Genomic DNA, 16,062 nt, shown 5'->3' with positions numbered 1-16,062 from the left:
CTTGTGGATGCAGAGCTAAAGCTGGCAGGAGCCAGCACATCCCAGCAGGTCTCTCTGCTCCCTGTATTTGCATCCTCCAGTGCTCGGCCACGTTCCCTCATCAGCTGCTTTTCCCATTTCCAGACTGACCCACAGGGCTCTGGGTGGCTGTGGTCAGGTCAGAGGTTTCTGGGTGGCTCTGTGGGGTCTGGTGTTGCGGGTGGTGGTTTGGTGCTGGAGCTTTTTGTGTGGCAGAAGCTCCCAAAGAGCTGAGGAGAGGACGTGACGGCCGGAGGGAGCGGCTGTGGGGAGCCGCTGGTGGGGCTGAGACGCAGATTTGGGGGATGAAAGGAAGAGGGGTCTGAATTTAGGCACCAGGAGCAGCTGCTTGCTGAGTTTAGTGTGGACTGTGCTCAGTTGGACACAGGATAACCCTTCCTCCCCCGGCTCTCCGCTCCTCTGGGCTCTTCCCTCCATCCCCACCACCACGTTAACCATTAACCCAGCCGACACCCAGCACCAGGATCCTCACACATCCAAGCCTCAAGCTCTTGTGCTGCCAGGCTTGGAAACCAGCGTGCCCAATTTAGAGCTGGAGTGTAAATATTTAATAGAGGAGAAGAAACCAGATCTGGAGCCGGCGCTGCAGCGGCACCACGCACCGCGCCGGGCTGCGCAGCCGCTGCCGCTGCTTGAGGGCAAAGTGGGAGCTTGTTTCCCACTTCTCAAGTGCTGGGTCAACCAGAGGAGAAGGAATTGAGGTCGGTGGGAATGATTTTTGAAAGGAGAGCGTGTGTTTCTTGTGGTTTCCCCTCGTTTATCTGGTGGGCTTTTGGCACACCCCGCTAGCGGGAGCGCTGCCGCGGCGCCGAGGTGGGTTTGTACCTTCACCCTGCACCGGAGCTGAGAGCTGCCCCCGCCCAGACCTGAGCTGAAGGTTCTGTGGGCAGGAGGTTCCTCCTGCACCAGCATCTCGGTTTCCCCTCCACTTCCCGTTGGAGGGAGGGGGTTGGAGGAAGCGGCGCTCGTCGCAACCGCCGCGCCCGAGAAGGTGGGACGGGAACAAGGCGCAGCCGGTTCCTCCGCCGCTTCTCGGGACGGTTCCGAGGTGTTTTCCGGCAGTTGGAGGTGCTGCTGGAGCCCTGGCTGGGTGGGTTTGTGTGGGAAGCTGTGGGCAGAGCTCGCAGCTGCTGGCTCTGGTCAAAGCCCCAAATTAGGGGCTGGGCCACGTGAGCAGCAGCTCAGCCTTCTCCATCCCCACCTCACTCGCGGTACCGACCCGGGATCTTTCCGTACGTCGTAGAGAAGGTCTGAGGAAGAGGAATTCCAGCAGCGAAGGCTGCCAAGACTCAGGCACAAAGCAGCCAGAGGGATCTGGGATACTCCCAGTGTAGGGCAACCCCCATCTCCTGGGGGATCATCTCCTGGGGGATCATCTCCTGGGGAATCATCTCCTGGGGAATCATCTCCTGGGGAATCATCTCCTGGGGAATCATCTCCTGGGGACCATCTCCTGGGGACCATCTCCTGGGGACCATCTCCTGGGGACCATCTCCTGGGGACCATCTCCTAGGGATCATCTCCTGGGGATCATCTCCTGGGGATCATCTCCGGGCTGGTCCCACCACGTGTGCGCGATCCGCTCACCTTACACCCTTCTCCTTCCTCTCCTGGGACAGATGGGGGTCTGGAGGAGATGGTGGAGGAGCTCAACAGTGGGAAGGTGATGTATGCCTTCTGTAGGGTGAAGGACCCCAACTCTGGCCTGCCCAAATACGTCCTCATCAACTGGGTGAGTGGGACCCTGCCAGGGAGCTGGGGGAAGCGAGTGGCTTTCTGCTTGGGCTGGGCTTTCCCCCTTTGGTTGTCTCTGGCATCATGGGTGCTGCACACAGCCAGCACCCCTCTGGCAAGGGGCAGTCGGCACCGTGCCCGCTGCTGCTGGCACATGTCTGGGGGGACATGGGAGGATTCGCTTCCCCCTTGGGTTCCTCCATCACTCTCTGGGTTGGCAGCAACGCTGAACCCGCCTGGGACAGGCTGAATGAGGCCTCTGAGGGTCTGTGGGGACGTGGAGCCCCCACAGCGTGGCCATTGTCACCAGGTGGGGGTTTGCCACACGCAGAGTGGGGTCTTTTCCCAGGCATGAAGCCCCCCACTGAGGATTTCCAGGCTGAGATCAAGGTGCTGCTGCTACAAAACCAGCCCGGGGTGGGACTCCCCAGTAAGCAGGTGCACTGGTTTCTCTCCACAGACTGGCGAAGGCGTGAATGACGTGAGGAAAGGAGCCTGTGCCAACCACGTCAGCACGGTGGCAAGCTTCCTAAAGGTTGGCTCCTCTTGCCCCTGCATCCTCCCTGCATCAGCTGGCACTGGGCTGGGGACCCCACATGGCTCATGCACCCAGGGTGGGGAGCAGGACCCTGGGAGAGGCTGTTGCAGCAGCACCATTTGCCCTGCGCTGCCCAGCCCGTGGCTCGGAGTGGCTGGTGACATCCCTCTGTCACCTTTTCCTTCCCTTGGGGGCTGCTGGAGTGCAGGCAGGAGCTGGTGAGGCCTCACAGGATCATTGGGGTTGGAAGGGACCTCTGGAGATGCCCCAGTCCCACACCCCAGCACAGGGTCCCCTCCAGCAGGCTGCACAGGGCAGCACCCAGGTGAATGTCTCCAGAGATGGAGACTCCCCAACCCCTCTGGGCAGCCTGGCCCAGGGCTCTGCCACCCTCCCAGCACAGAAGTTCCTCCTCAGGGTGAGGTGTAGCTTCCTCTGCTCCAGTTTGTGCCCACGGCCCCTTATCCTGTTCCTGGGTGCCCTGAACACAGACTGACCCATCCTCCTGAGCCCACCCCTCAAGGGTTTATCAGCACTGAGAAGATCCCCCTCAGTCTCCTCTGGGCTAAAAAGTCCCGAGTCCCTCAGCCTCTCTTCCTGAGAGAGATGTTCTGGTCCCCTCAGCATCTCCTCAGCCCTTTGTTGTCCCCTCTCCAGTAGCTCCCTGTCCTTCCTGACCCGGGGAGCCCAGCCCCACACACTCTATTCCCAGTGAGGCCTCCCCAGGGCAGAGCAGAGGGGCAGGAGAACCCCCCTGACCTGCTGCCCACACTCCTCCTGACACCTCCAGGATGCTCTTGGCTTTCTTGGCCACGAGGGCACGTTGCTGGTCATGGTCACCCTGTTGTCCACCAGCACTGCCAGGGCTTTTCCCCAGAGCTGCTTCCCAGCAGCTCACCCCTAACCCATACTGGTGCCAGGGGTCACCCCTCCCGAGGTGCAGGACCCTCCCCTTGCCCTTGTTGAGTCCCATAAGATGACTCCCTGCCCAGCTCCCCAGCCTGTCCAGCCCTCACTGGGTGGCAGCACAGCCTTCCAGCGTGTCCACCACTCCTCCCAGTTCTCTACCATCACAAACTGGCCAAGGGTACGCTCCATCCCTTCATCCTTCATGAACGTATTGACCAGGACTGGACTGACCCCTGAGGAACCCCACTGGTTCCAAGCCCCCACCCAGACTCTGTGCCACCCATCACCCCCTGGGGGCTCTCAGGGTGGGTTTGGTGGCTCCTGGAGTCACCCCTGGCTTTCTCCCTGTGCAGGGGGCTCATGTCACCATCAACGCTCGTGCAGAGGAGGACGTGGAGCCTGAGCTCATCATGGAGAAGGTTGCCAAGGCCTCTGGGGCCAACTACAACTTCCACAAGGAGAGCAGCAAGTTCCAGGACTCAGGTCCTCAAGCTCCTGTGGTGAGTTTGCTCTGGGGTGGGGGGGATGTCTATCCCCCTCTGGGTTCAAAGCAGGGCAGGGCAGAGCCTGGGGCTGCAGCCCAAGGGGCTCCAGTGCTGAGCATGATTTTCCCAGTTCCTCTCTCCAGCTTGTTATGGAGCAAACTGGAGCAAGAGTGTGGGGTGACAGCAGAGCCCCAGTGTCCTTGCTCCCTCCTGCATAGGCCCAGCCACTTTTTAAAGCAGGACTGGCCTCCTCCTGGTTCTATCCAGGGTTTTAGGGGTGCAAAAGCTCCTGCTTTTGGGGTTTACAGCTGTGTCTGTGAGGCTCAGGGCTTCTCCCAGGCTGTGGCACAGCCAGGGGACGTGGCAGCAGCATCCCTGCACCCCTGCGTCCCTGCATCCCTGCATCCCTGGATCCTGCATCCCTGCACCCCTGGATCTGCACCCCTGCACCCCTGGTCCCCACACCCCTGGTCCCCACACCCCTGGGTCCCATACCCCTGCATCTCTGCATCCCTGCACCCCTAGATCCTGCATCCCTGAACCCCTGGATCTGCACCCCTGCATCCCTGGGCCTCACACCCCTGGTCCCTACACCCCTGGGTCCCATACCCCTGCATCTCTGCATCCCTGCACCCCTAGATCCTGCATCCCTGCACCCCTGGACGTGCACCCCTGCACCCCTGGGCCCCACATCGCTGGGTCCCATACCCCTGCATCTCTGCACCCCTGCACCCCTGGATCCTGCATCCCTGAACCCCTGGATCTGCACCCCCACACCCCTGGTCCCCACACCCCTGGGTCCCATACCCCTGCATCTCTGCATTCCTGCACCCCTAGATCCTGCATCCCTGAACCCCTGGATCTGCACCCCTGCATCCCTGGTCCCTGCATCCCTGGTCCCTACACCCCTGGGTCCCATATCCCTGCATCTCTGCACCCCTGCACCCCTAGATCCTGCATCCCTGAACCCCTGGATCTGCACCCCTGCATCCCTGGGCCTCACACCCCTGGTCCCTACACCCCTGGGTCCCATACCCCTGCATCTCTGCACCCCTGCACCCCTAGATCCTGCATCCCTGCACCCCTGGACATGCACCCCTGCATCCCTGGGCCACATACCCCTGCATCTCTGCATCCCTGCACCCCTAGATCCTGCATCCCTGCATCCCTGGTCCCTGAATCCCTGGTCCCTCCACCCCTGGGTCTCTCACCCCTGCATTCCTGCACCCCTGGTCCCTGCACCCCTGGACCCCGCATCCCCACACCCCTGGAGGTGTGATGGGCAGCCAACCTGAGCTGTGTGAGAGCCTCACTGTCCCCATGTCAGGGTGGCAGTGCCACATTCCCACGTGTCCCAGTCGCTCCTTTGCTGCCTGCCCCAGCCTGGGCTCTGCTGGGCACCCGAGTTTTAGCTGGGGGTGTGATGCAAACCAGGCTGGGAGTCCTGGGGCTCGGGGACACGTCTGGGCTTGTGGTGGGGTGACCCTGGCTGGAGGCCAGATGACAGCAAAGCTGCTCTGTCACTGCCCTTCTGTGCTGGACAGGGGGGAAAACAGCTCTTGAGAGGCTCAGGAGTGGAGATAAGGCCAGGGAGAGATCGTTCTGCAATCAGCAGCATCCTCTCTCTCCTTCTCTGGGGCACAAAGGGGCTGGTTGGGGTTTCACTGTGGTTCCCAGAGGTGCTGTGACCGTGGCTGATGGGCTCAGCCTTGGGCAGCACTGGGTCCAGCCTTGAGCTGCCTGGTGTTGGCTCTGTGGGGCCTGGGAGAAGCTTCTAGCTGCTCCTTGCAGAAGCCCCCCCTGTATATCCCCCCCCTTCCCCTCCTCAGAACCTTGTCACCCAAACCCACACCAGGCTCCAGCCCGAGTTTGGGGTGGGAACAACCCCAAAAGAGCCACGTGCTGCTGAGCACAGGGCTGGGGATCCTCTGCCAGGGGAAGGCAGAGAGAGGGCCAGGCTGGTGGCAGCAGGAAGCCATGGGGAGGGCACAGATCTGTGGAGAACCACAAACCCCACCACCCCCTGACACCCCCAGCTCACGTGTGCCCCTTCCTGCCCCCCCAGGGCTCCGTGTACCAGAAGACGAACGCGATGTCCGAAATCAAGAGGGTCAATAAAGACAATTTCTGGGCCAAGGCTGAGGTGAGTGCCAGGGCACCAGCAGGGTTTGGGGTTCCCTGGGGGTTTGTCTCCATCACCTGAGCTCTCCTGCCCGAGTTGGGGATCCAGCCCCAAAGGGGATGGATGGGTCGGAGCAGCGCCGGTGGCAGAGGGTCTGCTGGCTCGAGGTGCAAAGGGAGGAGGGAATCGCTCTTGGAACAAGATGCTGCTTTCTCTCCTCATCTTTTGGCTGCTGGGATGGGTGCAGGGGCAGAGGCTGGGCTGCAGCCCGGCTCCTGAGGGATGGGGAGCTCCTGTTTGGGCTGGGGGGGGGGATGGATCCTGACCTGTCCGAGGCCAGGCAGTGGGGCAGCCCCACTCTGTGCTCTCTGCTCTGCCCTCCCCAGCTGGAGTCCTGTGGCCAGAGCTGAGGCCCAACACAAGGAAGATGTGGGGCTGTTGGAGAGGGGTCAGAGGAGCCACGGAGATGATCAGAGGGCTGGAGCAGCTCCCCTATGGAGAGAGGCTGAGGGAGCTGGGCTGGGTCAGCCTGGAGAAGAGAAGGCTGTGGGGGGACCTCATTGCAGCCTTCCAGTGCCTGAAGGGAGCAGAGGAACAGGAGGGGAATCAGCTTGTTAAAGGGCAGAGACTGGCAGGACAAGGGGGATGGAGTGAAGCTGAAGGAGGGAAGGGTGAGATGAGATGTTGGGGGGAAGTTCTTTGCAGAGAGAGTGGTGAGGGGCTGGAAGGGGCTGCCCAGAGAGGGGGTGGGTGCCCCATCCCTGGGGGTGTCCAAGGCCAGGTTGGCTGGGGCCCTGGGCAACCTTGTGTAGCTCCAGGCCTGGAGGTTGGTGTCCCTGCCTGTGGCAGGGGGATTGGAGCTCTGTGACCCTTGGGGTCCCTCTCAACCCAGACCAGTCTGGGATTCTATGATTCTCTGATTTGCTTCCCGTTGAGTGGGGTTTAACAGGGATGTAGCAGCACTGCCAGGACCCTCAGGCTGGGGAAGTGACATGGGTGCTGTGCACCCTGGGACCTACCAGCAATCCCCTGGGATGCCAGAGGCAGGGTGCTGGGGGGCACCGGGGGGCTGATGCTGGTCTCCCCCTGTTAGAAAGATGAGGAGAACCGGAGGCTGGAGGAGAAGCGCCGGGCGGAGGAGGAGCGGCAGCGGCTGGAGCGGGAGCGGCGCGAGCGGGACCTGCAGGAGGCGGCGGGGCGGGAGCAGAGATACAAGGCCAGGTCCAACGAAATCGAAGCCCAGAAGTGAGTCCCTGCTGCTGGGGAGGGGGGTTTGTAACAGCACCAGGAGCCCATCCCGCTCTCTGGGATCTCTGGGTGCTGCTGTGTGTCCTGGTCGCTGCGCCCTGTCCTCCCTGCAGCCCCTGTGCCTGCGCTCGCCCTCCCGGAGCGGTGCTGGAGCTCTTGCCCAGCTGCTCCGTGGGACACATCCCCTGGGCTGGGAGGCAGCATCTTCTCCCTGGGACAAGCTTGGCTGTGTGTCCAGCATCACCTGTGGGTCTCCCTGCTCGGGGTGCTGCCCCAGGAACCCCCCCCCCACACCCCCTCGCTGGCTGCTTCTGCATCCCGCCGGCCGCGTGCGCAGGGTCGTTGCTCACTCTCTGCTGATTTCCTTCCTCCCTGAGCTTGCTGTCACCCCAGGGAGCCTCAGTGGGTGGCACCCACCTTCCTCTTCTGCACTTTGAGCCTGCCCAGCCCCACTGTGCCGCATGCCCTTGTCTGTGCTGCTGAGGGAAGAGCCTTTCCCTGGCGTGAAGCAGCTCCCGCTGCTCTGCCCCTCCATCCATCCTTGCTGTCACCCCCCTGGCACTGTCCCATGGCTCCTCATCCAGCCCCAGAACTGAGGGCACGTCCTTCCCTTGGTGCTCCCAGTGTCACTGCGGCAGGGTGAGGCTCCAGGGCAGCCCCAGTGCACCCATCCTGCTTGTCCCTAAGTCCCCTCTGTCCCTTGTCCCCATCAGGAGGCTCCAGCAGCAGCAGGAAGCAGAGAACAGGGACAAGGAGCAGCAGCAGTGGGTGAGCTCTGACTGGGTTCCCCAGGGACGTTTCTTCCCCAGGGACAGAGGGGACAGGGTGCTGTGGGGCAGATCAGGCTGTGAGCACAGACAGGAGGGGGTGTGCAGGAGCACCCCAGGGTGCTCAAACAGGAGAGGTGCCAGGGGCTGGTCATCCCAGGTCCTCGATTCTGTTGGATCTCACTTTATATCTCACTGCAGAGGGGCTGGTCTGCTGTGGCCCCAGGGGAAACAGGGTTTAAAGCTGTTTGGGGACACACAGGAGGAAGGCAAACCCTCAGCCCAGATCCAGGGGCATCCCTCCATCGCCACCTCTGGGCTGGGTCCTGGGGGCTGGGTGGGGAGGGATGGAAGGAGGGGGCTGGATGGGGAGAGAGGGGGCTGGATGGGGAGGGATGGAAGGAGGGGGCTGGATAGGGAGGGAGAGGGCTGGATGGGGAGGGATGGAAGGAGAGGGCTGGATAGGGAGGGAGGGGGCTGGATGGGGAGGGAGAGGGCTGGATGGGGAGGGATAGAAGGAGGTGGCTGGGTGGGGAGGGAGGGGGCTGGATAGGGAGGAAGGGGGCTGGATGGGGAGGGATGGAAGGAGGGGGCTGGGGAGGGATGGAAGGAGGGGGCTGGGTGGGGAGAGAGGGGGCTGGATGGGGAGGGATGGAAGGAGGGGGCTGGGTGGGGAGAGAGGGGGCTGGATGGGGAGGGATGGAAGGAGGGGGCTGGGTGGGGAGAGAGGGGGCTGAATGGGGAGGGATGGAAGGAGTGGGCTGGATGGGGAGGGAGAGGGCTGAGTGGGGAGGGATGGAAGGAGGGGGCTGGATGGGGAGGGATGGAAGGAGTGGGCTGGGTGGGGAGGGAGGGGGCTGGATGGGGAGGGAGGGGGCTGGATGGGGAGGGATAGAAGGAGGTGGCTGGGTGGGGAGGGAGGGGGCTGGATAGGGAGGAAGGGGGCTGGATGGGGAGGGATGGAAGGAGGGGGCTGGGGAGGGATGGAAGGAGGGGGCTGGGTGGGGAGAGAGGGGGCTGGATGGGGAGGGATGGAAGGAGAGGGCTGGGTGGGGAGAGAGGGGGCTGGATGGGGAGGGATGGAAGGAGTGGGCTGGATGGGGAGGGAGAGGGCTGAGTGGGGAGGGATGGAAGGAGGGGGCTGGATAGGGAGGGATGGAAGGAGTGGGCTGGGTGGGGAGGGAGGGGGCTGGATGGGGAGGGAGGGGGCTGGATGGGGAGGGATGGAAGGAGGGGGCTGGGTGGGAGAGAGGGGGCTGGATGGGGAGGGAGGAGGCTGGATAGGGAGGTTTGGAAGAAGAGGGCTGGATGGGGAGGGAGGGGGCTGGATGGGGAGGGAGGAAGCTGGATGGGGAGGGAGGGAGCTGGATGGGGAGGGAGGGGGCTGGGTGGGGAGGGAGGGGGCTGGATGGGGAGGGAGGGGGCTGGATGGGGAGGGAGGGGGCTGGATGGGGAGGGAGGGGGCTGGGTGGGGAGGGAGGGGGCTGGATGGGAGGGAGGGGGCTGGATGGGGAGGGAGGGGGCTGCAGCAACCCCTCTCTTGTGCTGCAGAAGGAGCAAGCTGAGGAGTACGAGGCCAGGCAGCGCAAGGGCTTCAAGAGAAGCGAATCGGTGGAGAAAGCCCAGGTACAGCACCAGCAGCCTGGGGGTGCTGCCTGGGGTGGGGGGGGGGGGCTGGCTGGGGAGGCTGCCCCCCATCTCATCCCCACCCTGCCTTGACCACGGGGGCGATGGGCTCCTCTCCCCTCAGGAGGCCGCGTCGCTGATCGCGCAGCGGGCGGTCAACCCCCGCGACATCTTCAAGCAGAGGGAGAGGTCGGGGCCGGCGGACGCGGCGGCAGCTTCCCAGCCAGGTACAGCACAGAGCACAGCACCAGGAGCTTCCCTAACCCACAGAGGGCTGGCAGTGGCCTCTGGGGGGGACAGACAGACAGACACACACACGTCTTGGGGTGGGTGAACAACCCAAGAGGCCACAGCTCCCCTCCCGCTGAGCACGGGCAGCTCTCATCACACCCAATGCTCACGGGTAAGGTTCCGCTCTGGGTTTTAACAGCTGAGCTGGGCCTTTCCCATACTGCAGCTCCACTCCTGAGGTGTTAATTGAATTCCCTTTAATGAGAACTGCAGGAGTGATGCCAGCAAGGGGAAGCTCTGCCACCCCCTGTCCCCACGGCCATGAATTCCCCCCCCCCCCACCAGTGTTTTTACTCCAGTTGGGGTGAGTGGGACCACGTCCCATTGGGAAAGACCCACCTGCTGTGTGGGAGAGCAGCTGGGAAAGCTGGAACCACAGCCAAGGAAGCTTTAATTTGGGCTGTTATGTGTAGGGAAGGCGTCAGGAGCACGGGGTGGAATCCCACGGTGGGGAAAACGCCTCTCTCCTTTAAAGGGGAGGGGGGAAGGCTGATAGCTGAGGCGTTTCCCCTTGGTCTTGTTGGGGTTCGGTGCTTTTTGGGGGGTGGGAGGGGAGAAGGAATGCCCTGGCGCTGGTAATTCATTCCCTGGGAGGGCTGGGCTCATCCCATCCTCCGTGGGACAGGTAACAGCAGGAGCTCTGCTTGGAGCCTGGATCCCACAGCTCCCAGTTGTCTGTGAGCTCCAGGCTGCTCCTAAAAATCACCATGGAGAGCCTGGAGAGAGGGACCTGGGTGCTGGTGTCCTCCAGCTGCTTTTCCTCCCTAAAATTACAGGGGATTTGGGGGTGGATTATTGTTGGTTGTGGGTTTGTTTTTTCTCTCCTGGCCGCAGCTGCTGCTGTAACCAGTGGAGAAACTGGTTTGGGATCAGAGCTGGAAAATCCTGCTCAGGAGGATAACCCAAGCAGCAGGCTCCTCAGGCAAAACCCATGGCCAACACCCTTCCCTGGCTAACCCCTGCTATTCCAGGGTGCTTCAGGGGGGCTCTGGGTTTACCCTGTGCGTTGCTGGGTGCCCCCCAGTCCCCAGTTCCTCCCCAGTGCCCTCCCAGTCCCCGTGTGACATGTGGCTCTGTCCCTAGGCAAGCTTCGCAGCCCTTTCCTGCAGAAGGAGGTGAACTCCCTGCCAAACTCTGCTGCTCCCATCTCTCCCACCCGGGATGCTCCCCAAAGCTCTGTTGCCCCTTCCTCAGCTTGGGGGTCGTCTCCAGCCTCCCCGGGACCCGTCGCAGGTGGGTGACTTTGCTCCCTCACCTACCCGATCCTTCCTGGCCAGGTTTGGTGCTCCCGTGTGAGGAGCAGCTTGGGAATGGTTCCTTTTCCTCTCCTTATTCAGTGGGTCCCCAAAATCGTGGGTTGAGGCTGGTTGTTGAGTGGGACCTTCAGGCCAGAGAGCTGAGGGGCTCCTCTCAGCGAGGGCTGGGCAGGGAGCGGGGGGATCGCTGCCCTTCTTCCCCCCAACAGGGGTTCAGTGGTTGGGGGTGTGGGGCATGGGGACACCCCCTGGAAGGCTGGAACTCAGCTCCTGGAGCCCCTTCCCACACCTCCTGCTGCTGGGATTTGAGGTTCATGCTCAGACCTCCCCCCAAAATCCCTTGGAGACCCAGCAAAGGAGGTTTCTGTCCCCATGTGGTGACAGCAGCCAGCTCGAGCGGGCAGACAGGGCTGGGTTGGGCCATTCCAGTACAGACCAGTACGCTGCCATCCCAGTAAAGACCAGAGGATCCCATTGGTGTGGGGCTCCAGGGAGCAGCACCCGCCTGCCCGGCCATCCCTGCGCTCACTGCTGGGACTGGGGTGATGAGGAGGGGAGAGGGAGCTGTGTCTGTGAGCAGAGGGGTGCCCTGTCCCCTTTTGGGTGGTTGGGGGGGCAGAGCAGGTCTGGGGGGGTGCTGGCTGTGTGTGGAAGGGCTCCCCAGGAGCAGCACAGACCTGTGGCCATGGGCTGTGTGGTTCCACCGGGAGCTCAGCGGGCTCCTCTCAGCCCCATCCTAAGGCTGCTGCAGAGCTTTGTGTGCTGGGAAGGTGGGAGCTGGGAAACAGCCTCCAACCTGCCCTTTCCCAACCCCCTGACGTGTACCTGGGTGAGACCCAGCCCCCTGAGCCTGGGTTCAGTCAAATGCTCCTGCCACAAACAGGGGGTTTCCTTCAGGGAAGGGGAACAGCTGCTGTTCCGGGGCAGCTCCTTGTGCTTTCACTGCCGTGCAGCCAGCGACAGGGCTGGGGGCCAGGGGTGCGCCGGGGGCCAGAGATGAGCTGGGACCTGGGACAAGATGAGGCGAGGGACAAGCTGGAGCCAGGGATGTGCTGCAGGACTGGGATGCGCTGGGCACTGGGATGCGCTGGGGCCCGGGATGCACTGGGGCCCAGGATGCGCTGGGCACTGGGATGTGCTGGGGCCTGGGATATGCTGGGCACTGGGATGTGCTGGGGCCCAGGATGCGCTGGGCACTGGGATGCGCTGGGCACTGGGATGCGCTGGAAACAGGGATGCACTGGGGACTGGGATGAGCTGGGGCCCAGGGTGCACTGGGCACTGGGATGCGCTGGGCACTGGGATGCACTGGGGCCCAGGATGCGCTGGGCACTGGGATGTGCTGGGGCCCAGGATGCGCTGGGGACTGGGATGCTCTGGGCACTGGGATGCGCTGGGCACTGGGATGCGCTGGGCACTGGGATGCGCTGTGGCCCGGGATGCGCTGGGGACTGGGATGCGCTGTGGCCCGGGATGCACTGGGCACTGGGATGCGCTGTGGCCCGGGATGCGCTGGGGACTGGGATGCGCTGTGGCCCGGGATGCACTGGGCACTGGGATGCACTAGGGACTGGGATGCACTGGGCACTGGGATGCGCTGTGCCCGGGGCCGAGCTCCATGGGCCCCCTCGCCGCTAGATGCTGCTCTCGGCCGGGTCCTCCGTGCCGATCCTTCCCAGCCGGGTCCGGTGCTTCCCATGAGGAGCAGCCTGGGAATGGTTCCTCTCCCCTCCCTCTTCATTCCCTCCCTCGCTGTCCTTCCCCAAACCCCGCTCGCCCCGGGCTGGGTCGGTGCTCCCTGACCCCATCATCTCTGCGGGACTGGGGACAGCCAGCCAGACGCCTGTGGTGACACTTCAGGCTGGGGTGGGGGTGGGGACAGGGGGTGAGGGACGGTGGGGTGAGGTGCTGGGTGTCCCCTCAGGAGGAGACGCTGGGTACAAGGCGAGCAGCCCGGCTGCCCACGCCGAGGAGCCCCATCTGTACGAGGAGCCGCCCGACTCCTCGGCCATCTATGACGAGCCCCCTCAGGTTGGTGCATGGGGGGACCCCGGGTTTGGGGGGGGCAAAGGGCCCCTGAGAGCTGGGGGGGGTCCCCGTGTGAGAGCACAGATGTGCCCGTCCTCAGCGGGGACCCGGGAGCTGCCGTGTCCCTTCCCGGTGCCGACACTGGCACCGAGCCCCCAGCACCCATCCCACACCCTGGGGCTGCTCCAGATGGTGTCCCCATGCCCAGTGTCCCGGGAGGGGGTCGGGGTGGGGGGGAACCTCTCCCCAAAACACTCCTCTTCCTTTCTTCTCCCCCTTCCTTTCTTCTCCCCCTTCCTTTCTTCTCCCCCTTCCTTTCTTCTCCCCCTTCCTTTCTTCTCCCCCTTCCTTTCTTCTCCCCCTTCCTTTCTTCTCCCCCTTCCTTTCTTCTCCCCCTTCCTTTCTTCTCCCCCTTCCTTCTCCTTCTCCCCCTTCCTTCTCCTTCTCCCCCTTCCTTCTCCTTCTCCCCCTTCCTTCTCCTTCTCCCCCTTCCTTCTCCTTCTCCCCCCATCCAAAGCCCAGCATTTCTTGCCATGCCTGTGAGATTCTCCAGTGTCTAACATGGGGTTGTGTCATGCTGCAGTGTTTCCCTCAGGGATGTGGTGGCCCTTTGGTTTCCCCTCCTCTAGTCACCCAGCTCACCCCCTCCAACCCTCTTTCCACCCCCAACCCTACCCCAAACCCCCCGAAACATTTCAAACCTCATTTCCTCCTTCTCCGGGGGGCCGGGGTGCTGCTTCAGCAGGAGGTGGGCTCGGGTGGTGGGCTCAGCCTGCTGTGGGGTGGGGTTTGGGGGGGTGAGACCCCATACTGAGGGCTCTGTCCACCCCCACGGCGCAGGTTGACGATGCCAAATACGACTACGCCGTGGAGTACCAGCAGCCAGACCTGGCAGGGAAGGGGCTCTGTGCACGGGCGCTCTACGACTACCAGGCTGGTGAGACCCCTGGGGGCTTCTCTGAATTTTGGGGGGTGTGGGGGGGGCTTTGCTGGGCCCCAGCTGTTCCCTGCACCGGGGATGTCGCTGGGCGATGCCGTGGCAGGGTGCTGCTCTGGTATGAGCTGCCACTGTGAAGGGGCTGGGGGGGGGGGGTTGGTGGCAGCAGGATGTGCCCCCTGGGTGTTGCCTCCATCACCCACTCCCTTCTTTAAGCAAGGGGGGGGGACACACACCCCCCCACCCCAGCATGGCGTGGGGGATGCGTGAGGGAGGCGAGGGGCCCCCATCATCACCAAGCTGGGGCCTGGGGGGGGGGCACACACACACATCTCCTTATCTTCAACCCCCCCCCAATCCCCTCCCCTGTCTCCTTCCAGCCGATGACACCGAGATCTCCTTCGACCCCGAGAACATCATCACCAACATCGAGATGATCGACGAGGGCTGGTGGCGCGGCTACGGGCCCGACGGCCACTTCGGCATGTTCCCTGCCAACTACGTGGAGCTGATTGAGTGAGGGGGCTGCCAGGGGTTGAGGGGGGGGGTCACAGGGACCAGAGCCTCTCCACCCTGCCCCCCCACCTCCCCGGGCTCCCTCCCAAAGCCGAGGGGGCTTTTCCTTTCCCCTTCTCTTCTGTCTCCAAGTGAAGTGCCATTGCCCTGCTCCCTCGGCACCGGGGCCGCTGCTCTCCTCTGCCCCCTCCCATCCCCATAGCTGGCCCTGTATTTTATGAGGGGGGGGTCAACCCTCTCCTGAGACCCCCCCCTCCCAATTGCTAGTCTCCCCCCTCCTCCCTCTGGCTTAGCCCCTGGCTTTTCCTCCAGAGCCAGAGGAGAGGATGACAAATCCCTTACGGGGCGTTTTCAGGGAACAAGTTGCTTCTCCCCCACCCCCTTCCCCTTATTACCCCCCCCCCCCACGCTCCCTGTGACCCCCCCAAAGAACCCCCTGTCCCCATCTTGGCTCACTGTCCAGGCTTGCCACAGTCTGAGCATCCCCTGGCGTCTGACACCACCTAGAGAGCCAAAACCTGCCCCCCCAGCCTGCCCCCCCCTGACCAGAGGGGTTTCCCTGCCCTTCTGCCCCCCCCCCGCCCAAAGCTGTGCCTCGGGGACTTAATGTCTGTGAGCAAGAGGAGCCCTGATGGGGCTGAAGTCAGGGGTTATTTTCTAGCACAACCCATGAGCGTGGGAACCCCCCTGCCCCCCCTCCCCCAAATTCACTGTGAACAAGAGCCCGGCTGCCCCCTCCCCACTCCCCCCCCCCCCCCCCCCCCACGTCGAGGTTCTTCCCTGGGTGATGCTTTACACTGAGAAATGGGGGTTTGGAGGGGTTGGGGGGGTCCTGACATCCCCCCCACTCACATCCCACAGGTGCTGGGGGGTCCCAGCACACCCCCTACCCACATCCCATGGGCGCTGGGGGATGTGGCAGCACCTCCAAGCCCATTTCCCAGGGATCCCGTGGGTACCTTACCCCCCACACCTCCTGACCCTGCTCACCCCCCCCCCCTCCTTGTCCCCATCCCTCCTGGCAGCAATAAAAGGGCTTTTTGGTGAGGGGTGAGTTGGGGGTCTGGCTGTACCACCCTGGCTGGGAATTGGGGTGAAATTCAGGGGGTTTGGCACAGGGCTGGGCAGAGCTCGGGTATCCCTGTCATCATTAGCAAGTGCTAATGAGAAACAGGTTAATTAGGTGAGGCTGAGCCCTGCCCAGTGCCCGTTTGTGCAAGAGGTGGGAAGCCACAGACATGCTGCGCCCCAGCCTGTGCTCCAGCGCTAATTAGATAACTAATTAGCCCCTGTGATAATTATTGGAGTCTAAAGAGGGAAGGAGGGTGGGGCAGAAAAGCAGCTGGGGGGCAGCAGTGGGGGTACCAGGGTGTGGGGGGTGTTTGGGACATGGGGTGAAGGGGGTTGGGGACACTGAGGCCATGGGATGCGGGTGAGGTGGGGATATTGGGGACTGGGGGACACGGAAGAGGCAGGGACCCTGAGGGTGATGAGGGGCTCGGGGGTGGTTTGGGGACAGCCCCGTGCCATGGGCTGTGTTGGGTGCTTGTACAAGGACCAGGGCAC

At 63.3% G+C, this 16,062-nt stretch overlaps 1 protein-coding gene across 1 annotated transcript; it reads left to right on the top strand.

Annotated features, from left to right (window-relative positions):
* Nucleotides 1-1,597: 1,597 nt before the first annotated feature.
* Nucleotides 1,598-15,527, top strand: DBNL (drebrin like). The gene is made up of 12 exons (XM_084273790.1): nucleotides 1,598-1,771; nucleotides 2,234-2,308; nucleotides 3,574-3,720; nucleotides 5,771-5,848; nucleotides 6,921-7,072; nucleotides 7,789-7,843; nucleotides 9,394-9,468; nucleotides 9,593-9,695; nucleotides 10,843-10,992; nucleotides 12,940-13,046; nucleotides 13,884-13,980; nucleotides 14,361-15,527. Exons 1-12 carry the CDS (start codon nucleotides 1,676-1,678, stop codon nucleotides 14,498-14,500), a joined length of 1,275 nt encoding a protein of 424 aa, XP_084129916.1. The 5' UTR covers nucleotides 1,598-1,675; the 3' UTR covers nucleotides 14,501-15,527.
* Nucleotides 15,528-16,062: the final 535 nt, after the last annotated feature.

This window comes from Gallinula chloropus, assembly GCF_964237585.1.
Source record: "Gallinula chloropus genome assembly, chromosome: 21".
NCBI classification, from domain to species: domain Eukaryota; kingdom Metazoa; phylum Chordata; class Aves; order Gruiformes; family Rallidae; genus Gallinula; species Gallinula chloropus.
The sequence above is the reverse complement of the archived record's forward strand: the minus strand, read 5'-3'. Positions and strand labels throughout refer to the sequence as shown.